Source organism: Oncorhynchus kisutch, linkage group LG5 (assembly GCF_002021735.2).
Source record: "Oncorhynchus kisutch isolate 150728-3 linkage group LG5, Okis_V2, whole genome shotgun sequence".
In the NCBI taxonomy this organism is placed as follows: Eukaryota; Metazoa; Chordata; class Actinopteri; order Salmoniformes; family Salmonidae; genus Oncorhynchus; species Oncorhynchus kisutch.
In genome coordinates, this window is record NC_034178.2 from 27805368 (window position 1) to 27817856 (window position 12489).

The 12489-nt window shown below is 42.3% G+C and overlaps 1 protein-coding gene across 10 annotated transcripts in view; it reads right to left on the reverse strand.

Moving 5' to 3' along the window:
• Positions 1 to 1734: 1734 nt before the first annotated feature.
• LOC109890838 (transcriptional enhancer factor TEF-5-like) overlaps positions 1735 to 12489 on the reverse strand; it is a 38925-nt gene continuing 28170 nt past the window's right edge. For 5 of the 10 annotated variants that reach the window (XM_031824781.1, XM_031824782.1, XM_031824785.1 and 2 more), the window contains 9 exons: positions 9323 to 9451; positions 9110 to 9153; positions 8913 to 8969; positions 8047 to 8111; positions 7531 to 7667; positions 7163 to 7336; positions 6031 to 6174; positions 4160 to 4312; positions 1735 to 3945 (listed from right to left, as the gene is read on the reverse strand). In XM_031824781.1, coding sequence (XP_031680641.1) covers positions 3832 to 3945; positions 4160 to 4312; positions 6031 to 6174; positions 7163 to 7336; positions 7531 to 7667; positions 8047 to 8111; positions 8913 to 8969; positions 9110 to 9153; positions 9323 to 9451 — 1017 coding nt within the window. In that variant the 3' untranslated portion in view covers positions 1735 to 3831. The remainder of the gene's footprint in view (positions 3946 to 4159; positions 4313 to 6030; positions 6175 to 7162; positions 7337 to 7530; positions 7668 to 8046; positions 8112 to 8912; positions 8970 to 9109; positions 9154 to 9322; positions 9452 to 12489) is intronic. The other 5 variants (XM_031824784.1, XM_031824787.1, XM_031824788.1 and 2 more) reach the window with 3 other exon arrangements.

Below are 12489 nucleotides of genomic sequence, written 5' to 3' on the forward strand. Positions count from 1 at the left end.
CCTACCTTACCTCTATAAGGTCTTCGAAAGCCAAGTTAACAAACAGATCACCGACCATTTCGATTCCCAACGTACCTTCTCCGCTATGCAATCTGGTTTCCGAGACAGCCTTGGTTTCTCAAATGACTGCCTCGCCTGGTTCACCAACTACTTCTCAGACAGAGTTCAGTGTGTCGGAGGGCCTGTTGTCCAGACCTCTGGCAGCCTCTATGGGGGTGCCACAGGGTTCAATCCTCGGGCCAACTCTTTTCTCTGTATACAGCAATGATGTCGCTCTTGCTACTGGTGATTCTCTGATCCACCTCTACGCAGACGACACCATTCTGTATACTTCTGGCCCCTCCTTGGACACTGTGTTAACTAACCTCCAGACAAGCTTCAATGCCATACAACTCTCCTTCCGTGGCCTCCAACTGCTCTTAAATGCAAGTAAAACTAAATGCATGCTCTTCAACCGATCGCTGCCCACACCTGTCTGCCAGTCCAGCATCACTGCTCTGGAAAGTTCTGACTTAGAATATGTGGACGAATACCTAGGTGTCTGGTTAGACTGTAAACTCTCCCTCCAGACTCACATTAAGCATCTCCAATTCAAAATTAAATCTAGAATCAGCTTCCTATTTTGCAACAAAGCATCTTTCAGTCATGCTGCCAAACACCCTCGTAAAACTGACTATCCTACCGATCCTCGACTTCGGCGATGTCATTTACAAAATAGCCTCCAACACTCTACACAGCAAATTGGATGCAGTCTATCACAGTGCAATCTGTTTTGTCACCAAAGCCCAATATTACAACCCACCATTGCGACCTGTATGTTCTTGTTGGCTGGCCCTCGCTTCATATTTGTCGCCAAACCCACTAGCTCCAGATCATCTATAAGTCTTTGCTAGGTAAAGCCCGCCTTATCTCAGCTCACTGGTCACCATAGCAGCACCCACCCATAGCATGCACTCCAGCAGGTATATTTCACTTGTCACCCCCAAAGCCAATTCCTCGTTCGGCCGCCTTTCCTTTCAGTTCTCTGCGGCCAATGACTGGAACGTATCTCACTCATCTTGTGCACATCTTTCACTCCAGTGTTTTAATTGCTATATTTGTAATTATTTTGCCACTATGGCTTATTTATTGCCCTCCCTTATCCTACCTCATTTAAAACACATTGTATATAGACTTTTTCTATTGTATTATTGACTGTTTGGTTATTCCATGTGTTTCTCTGTGTTGTGTCCCACTGCTTATCTTTATCTTGGCCAGGTCGCAGTTGTAAATGAGAACTTGTTCTCAACTAGCCTACCTGGTTAAATAAAAAAGTTGTATTAAAAGCATCATAACGCACAGACACTGGGGCAGACTGGACCTACACATCTGGCCTGTGTCTGTGCTTGAGCCTCTGAGAATCTGGGCTCATTAATTTTCCCTAAAAGGCTGTGTCAAACATTGATTTCTCCAGTCAGTGCATACAAATAGTATAAAATACTGTATCTTGACAATATACCTGAATAAAGCCTTCTCCACAGGAGGTTGGTGGCGGCCTACTCTTGTGTTTGTCCTTGTCCTCAAGTAGGCTACGGAATTGTGAAATTACATCATAGTTAGAAATGTGACAGAGGACCAAGGGAAGTGTACTGTACAATATATTGCACATGCACAGACTTAAACAGTATAACAATGGTGCCATCTACAATAGTTAAGAGACAATGTATCTAATCTGGAAAGAACTGCATTGACCACTCAAATTACAAACATGTTTTAATGGGTTTTCTGGGGGAAAATGGCCCCAAAGGCACAATGCGTCTTTTATTGTTAGATTATACATATTCTTTGATTGGATTATATAATACAACCCCCCCCCCCCCCTTACTTCAAAGATAACATACAAAAATGCAATGCACAATTGGTAACCAAGGCCACAGTAAACCACCTATTAACCAAAAAAATTTGCCCACACCATTCAGATTATGATACATAAGATCTCATCATCAATGTCAACAAAAACATGTTTTCAATGGATGCATATGGCTTCCAATGAAAGTCAAAAGAAAACAACAAACAAAAATATGAATTATGATAATAAAAAAAAGGGGGCCTGTAAAAAAAAGGTACAATTGAGACATCCGCTAGTAAAGATTAAGCAGTTGTTTTAAGTCTAGCTTTTGAAGTATGACATTCAAATCCTGGTGTACTAAATCCACCATACAAAGTCTGATGTATGAATTCTTCTGACAGAAGCCCGGTGAACCATCCAAGGCAGAGACTTTCCCCTATCTAGATCCATGGGATGACAGTTATCTTGTCTTTAGTATAAAGTTTAGCTCAGCAATACTTGTAACACCTCCATTGCCATGGCAAAAGATAAACACATGGCCCATAGCCCAGCCCTCCCACCATTTGTTTCAATATAAATAACAATCAATGGTCACACACCACAGCACAGAGAGGATAGGTATTTTTAGAAACATAAAAGCTGTTTTTCATTGGCTGATGGCATTGACAAATTAAGAGTAGAATTTGTTGATAAGCTCGTAAGATAAGAGAGAGCTTTTGTTTTTATTGGTTACATTACAAAAGAGAAACTTCTCTTACATCATGTAGGCTTTACAATCAGACTAAATGTGAAATCCATCAATTGGGATTGCTCAAATGGGGAGATTAGATAAGAGAACCTGAAGTTCTTACATTAGTTGAACTCACCCGTACATTTGATCAGTTACAATTTGGCAAGTTCTAATCGGGCGAATTCTCAAGCCATGTTTTTAAGAAAACAGTGTTGAATCCCCTCCACTCTAAGAGAACAGCTATAGTCTCTGTGCCGAGTTAAAGTAAATCACAAATATAAACACGTCCCAAAAATACTCCTATGTAACACATATTCCTGTAGCATCCACTGACTCACAGTACAGAAACAGTTAATTTCAATATCATAACTAAAGGCAGAAAATAAACATATTTGTTGCTTCACCCTTTCTTGATATTTTAAGTGCACCACAGCACATAAATGTGTTGTTGTCTAGACCCAATAAGCCAAGGGTTTCGAAACTGAATGATCTGATCGCGCTATCCCCTTACTGTACATGTGGACTGCAGCCAAACGTGTAACCATTCATGACAACGCATCAATTGAAAACGAATAAGAGTTTCATCCATCTCTGTCCGTCACACAATGTGCCTGGATAAGAAGTGTGCTTCGAGGATCTAGATAAGGGTGAGCTGCATAGTAATGTTCAGTTTCCAATTAATTTATGCATTTTATATCTGTCTGGTTTCTTTCTGTTTTATTTAAAGACCAGAGGTAGTAAATAAGGCATTCCAGAGAGGCTGGCAATCAATCAATACTTGTCTTTGGAGAAAGGCTCTTGGCTATCTAATTTATCAACACCACTTGGTAGGAAAGTTCTACTTTGATTATTTTGGGTTTGCTCTTCTTCGATGGTCCTTGTAGCTGTACCGTTCCAATCTATACACTTATTCCCATATTGCTTAGAGTGTGTTCCCTTGGAGACAACTCTCTTAACCTTGGACACCTTCTCATTCCCTCAGTGAAAACATCTCAAGCTACTGTACATTTATTGTCATTACCAATATGACCCACTTTGTCTTAGCACATTTTAAATATATGGTTAATAAGTTGCCGTTCCTGTCTGAGACTTCATCCTTTTTCCTATTTGACCAAAACATGTGTGGAAGTATAAAATCTGTTCATGTCAGTTCATTCTAACGTCGTTTTTAAATGTTTCTTGGCAGTTGAGCAGTCTGTGTGTACTGTACAGATTGTGTCACGCAGTACTTTGGAAGCCGATTCCCAAACCTCCCTGCAGAACGGTGGGTGGGTCAGTCTTTGACAAGCCTGTAGACGTGGTACTGTGCCCCGTGTTCACTCGTTGAGACCTCAAACACAAACGCTATACACAGCAAGGTCTCCTGAGTATCACGGTTTGTCACCACCTGAAGGAGGAAGTGCGTCAAAATTAGATAAGAAACGTGATCCAGCTATGGTCTTGCAGCAGGTGAGAGACAGTAAATATCATCAATCAATCAATTAGCAAAGCAAAACAACATGAGGTCAAAAACGGATCACCCAGCTATAGTCCTATGACCACAGTTGAAATGTCAGTGCATTGCCAAATTTTAGTTAGTATCTTGCAATGCAGTATGTTACCTGAAGGATGGTAAAGTTTTCCAGAACACTATTCATCATGTATTTTTCTGGCAGGTGTTTGAGCTTGTGGATAAAGTTGATCATGTACTCGCACATGGGAGAGCGGTGAATTCTGTAGACACACTTCCCTCCTTCCATTCGGGCGTACTCTGTCTGCAATTCACACACAGAGAGATTTTAAAACTCTTACCCAAAACAGCAAACAGTCTTAGTTGAGGTAAATACAGTTTACATACACTTCGGTTGGAGTCATTAAAACTTGTTTTTTTCAACCACTTCACAAATGTCTTGCTAACAAACTATAGTTCTGGCAAGTCGGTTAGGACATCTACTTTGTGCATGACACAAGTAATTTTTCCCAATTGTTTACAGACAGATTATTGCACTTAATTCACTATCACAATTCCAGTGGGTCAGAAGTTTACATACACTAAGTTGACTGTGCCTTTTAAACAGCTTGGAAAATTCCAGAAAATGATGTTGTGGCTTTAGCCTATCAAAAGCTTCTAACGGATGTCATTTGAGTCAATTGGAGGTATACCTGTGGATGTATTTCAAGGCCTACCTTCAAACGCAATGCCTCTTTGCTTGACATCATGGGAAAATCAAAAGAAATCATCCAAGACCTCAGAAAAAAAATTGTGGACCTCCACAAGTCTGGTTCATCATTGGGAGCAGTTTCCAAATGCCTGAAGGTACCACCTTCATCTGTACAAACAATAGTACGCAAGTATAAACACCATGGGACCACACAGCCGCCATACCACTCAGGAAGGAGACGCGTTCTGTCTCCTAGAGATGAACGTACTTTGGTGCAAAAAGTGCAAATCAATCCCAGAACAACAGCAAAGGACCTTGTGAAGATGCTGGAGGAAACAGGTACAAAAGTTTCTATATCCACAGTAAAACGAGTCCTATATTAACATAACCTGAAAGAAATGTCCTCTGGTCTGATGAAACAAAAATAGAACTGTTTGGCCATAATGACCATCGTTATGTTTGGAGGAAAAAGGGGGATGCTTGCAAGCCGAAGAACACCATCCCAACTGTGAAGCACGGGGGTGGCAGCATCATGTGGGGGTGGCAGCATCATGTGGGGGTGCTTTGCTGCAGGAGGGACTGGTGCACTTCACAAAATAGATGGCATCATGAGGAACGAAAATTATGTGGATATATTGCTTGGTCTGAAATGGTTCTTCCAAATGGACAATTACGCCAAGCATACTTCCAAAGTTGTGGCAAAATGGCTTAAGGACAACAAAGTCAAGGTATTGGAGTGGCCATCACAAAGCCCTGACCTCAATCCTATAGAACATTTGTGGGCAGTACTGAAAAAGCGTGTGCGAGCAAGGAGGCCTACAAGCCTGACTTAGTTACACCAGCTCTGTCGGGAGGAATGGGCCAAAATTCACCAAATTTATGGTGGAAGGCTACCCAAAAAGTTTGACCCAAGTTAAACAATTTGAAGGCAATGCTAACAAATACTAATTGAGTGTATGTAAACTTCTGACCCACTGGGAATGTGATGAAATAAATAAAATCATTCTCTACTATTATTCTGACATTTCACATTCTTAAAATAAAATGGTGATCCTAACTGACATAAAACAGGGAATTTTTACTAGGATTAAATGTCAGGAATTGTGAAAAACTGAGTTTAAATGTATTTGTCTAAGGTGTATGTAAACTTGACTTCAACTGTATAATATATACCGTATAATTTCCGAGAGTAAATTGACACAATTGAATTCCCACTTCGTTTAACCTTAATCTAACCAGTTAAGTCATTTAAGTGCACCTCCTAATTTACCATGACGGCCTGACGGCTGTTTTTGTGACCATAATGCAGACCCAGTTGAAAATGGCCTCACCTCTACTTTCTCGACCACCTGTTTGCCGAAGGAGCAGACTTTGGTGGAGACGGTGATGGTCATGTTCTCAGAGCTGCTGTACTGGCTACTGACTCCATAGAAGGAGCCTGGGCCGTCCTGCATGCCACTGCTGTTAAGATCCGCCTGCAGAGAGGGGTCACACCGGACGAGTCAGATTAACGCTCAGCTAACAGGCCTAAAACCTCAAATAATGTATTTTTTTCCTTATTTTACTCTACTCTAGAATAATCAAACCACCAAAAGGGACTGTGTGACAGTGTAGGTTTAAATGTGTGAAAGATGTATTTTTCTGTTTTTTCAATTATGTTTTCAAACCACACATTCCCCTGTAAAGCAGGGATCCTCAACTAATGGTCAGGGGGCCCGACACACAATTACAAAGCATTTGTAGACTGCAAGAAGCCCAAACAGATAATATTTTACTAAAATATCAACGTTTCAAACTTGCTTACATTTGTATACGATCACGCCTGTCTATTATTACTGTACGTGGAAATACTTGAAAAGATTTTCTAAATTCTGAGAGCACAAAATATTAGGAACACCTTCCTAATATCGAGTTGCACCCCCTTTTGCCCCCAGAACAGCCTCAATTCATTGCGGCATGGACTCTACAAGGTGGCGAAAGCGTTCCACAGGGATGCTGGCCCATGTTGACTCCAGTGCTTCCCACAGTTGTGTCAAGTTGGCTAGATGTCCTTTGGGTGGATGACCTTTCTTGACACATACGGCAAACTGTTGAGTGTGGCACCTACTACCATACGCTGTTCAAAGGCACTTACATCTTTTGTCTTGCCCATTCACCCTTTGAATGGCACACATACACAATCCCCTGTCTCAAGGCTTAAAAATCCTTCTTTAACCAGTCTCTTCCCCTTCATCTACACTAATTGAAGGGGATTTAACAAGTGACATCAATAAGGGATCATAGTTTTCACCTGGATTCAACTTGGGGGACCAAATAAATCTACCCACGGATCAAATTCGGGCCGCCAGTTTGGGAACCCTGCTGTAAAGCATTCAAGGTGAGGATCAAAGAATAATAAAATAGATTTGTCAAACCATCAGTAATAAATACAATAGTGAGAAAGATGACGTCATAATTACCCACCCAAAATTTGACTAGGAAAAAGGCATTCTGGGGGCCTTTCTCATAAAGCTCTTTGAGTCCGCCTTTCTTCTCTGGGAACTTGTCGTAGATCTGCCTGATGTCCACTGCCTCCAGCAGAGGGTCGCTGTAGGAAGGGTTGGTCTGACCAATGTGGACAAACAGGTGTTTGCTGTACTGCAGGGTGGAGAGAGAGAAAGATGGTCAGACCAGCTGCGATGACAGAAGTCTAGCTTGGCCATATTGAGTTAGTGCTAGATATAGTCTGGCTCATCTTGACTATGTGTACCGTACAAACAAAGGCTTTTATCTGCAATTAGGACTGTTTTGGTTAACGTGGTTGGGTGCTGTCGTTGGTTTTGGTGACTCACGTTGTCCGGGTCCCTCTGCACCTCCATAAAGGCAGAGTACTCTAGCATCCGCAGCTTGGAGGAGGCGATGGTCCGGTCCTGCCACACGGGTACTGCCGTAGCAGCCGGGGGGAGGGGGGGTGCCAAGGGTTCATAGGCTTAGAGAGAGAGACAGAGCGCGAGAGAGACAGTCCGGCTGAGGTCTCGGAAGATGTTTAATTTCTGCATTAATGTTAGGCACCAGATATATTGCTGATGTGTATGTTATATTGGGGCGGCAGGTAGCCTCGTGGTTAGAACGTTGGCCCAGTAACCGAAATCTGTAATTCTGCCCCTGAACAAGGCAGCTAACCCACTGTTCCCCGGTATGCTGTCATTGTAAATAAGAATGTGTTCTTAATTGACTTGCCTAGTTAAAGGTAAAATTTTATTTATTCAATCGAGTTTCATTACTGCCAACTTGGGACTGGTCTCATGTGTAAAACGTATTTTTAGAAAGCATGAATGAATGATAATTAAATTGTACTCTATACTCACTTGATATAGGTGGGGGAGCAGGGCCTGGTAGGTTTGGGTATGGGGACTGTGCAAAAGGTTTGATACTGAAAGAGATCGATCGTCACATCATTGTTACTATACATTTAGGAGTCAAACTTTTCAGTATTCCTTATCCAACTCTTAGTTGAAAAAACACATTTCCAAAAGTGAAATTCCACGTGAAACCTGGTTATGCTAGTGGCATGTGGCTTTGGGCTTCATTGGCATGTCAGACAGATGTGGATCCACAGTGTTATGACTAGTGTCTCAACATAGGCATGTGGCTGCACCAGCTAGGTGTAAGTCCACCTCTGCTTAACTCTGTCATATTGCACTACGTCATACACTTAGTGATGCTATTTACGTACTCTGATTGGTTCATTGATTGATCGATTAATTTGATACATGTTTGTCCTTCACGAGGACATTCTCTGCTCATTTGTGACACTCATCATTTCAGAGGGCTGCTTGAGTGTCACACCAACGTTCCCAATGGGCCAATTCTGTACAAATCCATATGCTTTTTCTGTGTGCAAGTAATGCTTTGAAGTCAATGGAAGAGTTTCTTTAAATTTGGAATCACAAACATGAATATGGAAGTTAGGTGATGTCAGGGACTGATTCTGCTGCCAGTTTGTCTTGAAATCGCCTTTTTGTGTGACGTTTTTACATCACGAATGGCTTTGTGATTTACATTCCAAATGGTCAGAACGGAACGACGTTCCAGACAACTCCAGCATTGTGATGAATCTTCTCGCTCTCTGACGTGAAGCTGGCTGTGGCCTGGTTGTCGAATGAGAGCAGGAAGCATACTGAAGCAGAGTTAGTGCTGCCTTGTGCTATAGCTAGACTAGGAAGGAACTTACGCATAGCTGTTGCGGCCAAGCCCAGGAATCCTTCCCGGGTTGAGCTCTAGAACCAGCCTGATGTGCACAAATGCGATCCGTTAAACGTGCCAAAGAGAACCCACCACTCCACACCAAGTGTCAATCAATCAATCAAGCGCACAGTCCAAACATACAACCTGAACCTGTCACTCAACAGATAGTTAAGTCATACTCACTCCTGAGAGGGGCCAGGTTGTCCTGGGATAGGGCCTGGCCAAAACTGTAAGGCGAAGATGACAGAATCAGTTGCTCAGGTAATGTACTTTACTGTACTGTTTTCACAGCCTGCATCAATTACTAGTATAACAATAATGTTTAAATACTTGTAAATAGTGTCAATGCAGAGAGAGCAATCATTGAAATCTCAAACCCAGCGTAGAAGGGCTCACCCTGGCTTGCGGGGGGTAGGGTGAATGGGGCAGCGGGGGTAGCTGGCTCTTGATCAGGCTCGGTGACACAATCTGAGCAGACGACAGTGCTGCCATGTTCTGGAGGGCCTTGTCTTTAGACGCCTGGTCCTGTGGACGAGAAGGGAGAGGTGAAGGAGATGCACCACTAGGGGGCAGTCTAATACCTAGTACATACACTGAGTGTGCAAAACATTAAGGACACCTTTTCTAATATTGAGTTGATTTAAAAAGTGACATCCAATAAAAGATCATAGCTTTCACAGGTATTCACCTGGTCGGACTGTCATGGAAAGAGCAGGTGTTCTTAATGTTTTGTTCACTGGCGTGACATAACTACTAGGCTACTCACAGTGCCCCAGAGAAACACAGTTGGTTTAATAGTCATACAAAAACAGTTACAACTAAACTCAGCAAAAAAAGAAACGTCTTCTCACTGTCAACTATTTTTAGCAAACTTAACATGTGTAAATACTTCTATGAACATAAGATTCAACAACTGAGACATAAACTGAACAAGTTCCACAGACATGTGACTAACAGAAATTGAATAATGTGTCCCTGAACAAAGGGGAGGGGGTCAAAATCAAAAGTAACAGTCAGTATCTGGTGTGGCCACCAGCTGCATTAAGTACTGCAGTGCATCTCCTCCTCATGGACTGCACCAGATTTGCCAGTTCTTGCTATGAGATGTTACCCCACTCTTCCACCAAGGCACCTGCAAGTTCCCGGACATTTCTGGGGGTAATGGCCCTAGCCCTCACCCTCCGATCCAACAGATCCCAGAGGTACTCAATGGGATTGATGTCTGGTGAAGACCTGCCTTACAACAGGCCTACAAGCCCTCAGTCCAGCCTCTCTCAGCCTATTGCGGACAGTCTGAGCACTGATGGAGGTATTGTGCGTTCCTGGTCTAACTCGGGCAGTTGTTGCCGTCCTGTACCTGTCCCGCAGGTATGATGTTCGGATATACCGATCCTGTGCAGTTGTTGTTACATGTGGTCTGCCACTGTGAGGACGATCAGCTGTCCGATCTGTCTCCCTGTACCACTGTCTTAGGCGTCTCACAGTACAGACATTGATATTTATTGCCCTGGCCAGTCCTCATGCCTCCTCGCAGCATGCCTAAGGCACGTTCACACAGATGAGAAGGGACCCTGGTCATCTTTCTTTTGGTGTTTTTCAGAGACAGTAGAAAGGCCTCTTTAGTGTCCTAAGTTTTCAGAACTGTGACCTTAATTGCCTACCGTCTGTAAGCTGTTCGTGTCTTAACGATCGTTCCATAGGTGCATGTTCATTAATTGTTTATGGTTCATTGAACAAGCATGGGGGAACAGTGTTTAAACCCTTTAACAATGAAGATCTGTGAAGTTATTTGGATTTTTACAAATTATCTTTGAAAGACGGGGTCCTGAAAAAGGGACGTTTCTTTTTTTGCTCAGTTTATTACTACTATCACAACATTTATACTGTAATCTCAAATATCTGAGCTTTTTATGTACTCTCATTAGTCTCTTAAATAAACATACAACACATCTGAGTCTTGAAAATGAACACTTTGCAGCAACAACGTTTTGGAGTACTACTTGGCTACAGTAATTGAAAAGAAGCCGTGAAGAGAATATCTATACACTGGTATGATTAATTATACCATTCAACAATGCGCAGATGAAAAAGCTTTCAAGCCACATAATCAAACAGAACATTCCAGGAGTCACATGATTCTAATTTAGCTGAGACCTTGAAGGAAAACATCCTTCAGAAAGAGTTTGTCTCTGAGAAAATCTGGTTGACGCCACCACTCTCATTATGGAAAAAGACAAAATAGGAAATACGACTGCAATAGAAAAAAATCCTCTGTTTCATAACGCTGCATTGACAAATGCACTGTATTTGGTCAGATTGCAGTTGCTTTGTCTGGAATGTTCTGCTGATTGTAATTGCCAGAGATATAAAAATCAAGCGTAGATGGTTATGGTTAAGCTTGACATGTTTGTACCTGGACATTCAAGAGCATTCGGCCCTACTTATACGTTTACCCCAACAATAATGCTTAAACGTCACTTTCGGTGTGCGTCTCACAACTTCCACAGATCCAGTATCTGACACACTATAGCAATATCACGAAACTAGTGTCACGGCACAAAGTACAGAGGGGACAGTTAAGTTGCACTACACTCCCCACGATTATTTGGTATGGGAGCTGTGAATTAAAGTGGAGGACCCCTGTCAGAAATAGAGAGGGGGGGGGGGGGGAGTAAAGTGGATCTGAAAGGCCAACGCCTTTTGGTGTAGTTGCACAGGGATGAGAATTTGACATTTTCTAGGGTGAGAAACAGCATATCCTACGGCAGTGGTGATTTGCAGTGCAATATAATTAAGCAATAAGACCCAAGAGGGTGTGTTATATGGCCAATATACCATAGCTAAGGGATGTTCTTAGGTTACGACTCAACGCGGAGTGCCTAGACACAGCCCTTATCCGTGGTATATTGGCCATATACCAAAAACCTCAGAGGTGCCTTATTGCTATTATAAACTGGTTACCAATGTGATAAAGAGCAGTAAAAAATAAATGGTTTGTCATACCCATGGTATACGGTCTGATATACCATGGCTCTCAGCCAATCAGCATTCAGGGCTCGAACCACCCAGTTTATAACTGACTATAGACTCCGGCCAGATGGAGGAACATGGGCAACGTTTGTTTTCTCTACAATATTACAATGTACTGTGATGATTCGAGCACTAAATGGTGTAAGTGCATCCCTAGGTTAAGTAGCACAGTACACATTGGTGGTGAATGGGGTATTATAATATAAAGCTCCCTGAACTTATGCGCTACAAATGCTTTGCCTCAGAATTAGACAAGAAAATCACATTGAAATGAATTCCAATATTATCTAAGTGACGCTCAATGGAATCAAAGCGTGATGTTTATCTGAATGAGGCCGATGCCTTAACGTTCTCTTGGATCACAATAGCCTATGGACATGGAACTGACATGAAATGTTTGCTAATGCTGCTGCAAACATTCCTTGTGTTTATGTATTTAGCAGACACTGAACAAGCGTTACAAAGAAGGCCTGGCTTGTGAGAGGAAAGTGTATCTCAGAAGACGCAGCCCCCGGAGAAGCAGAATCCCCCTG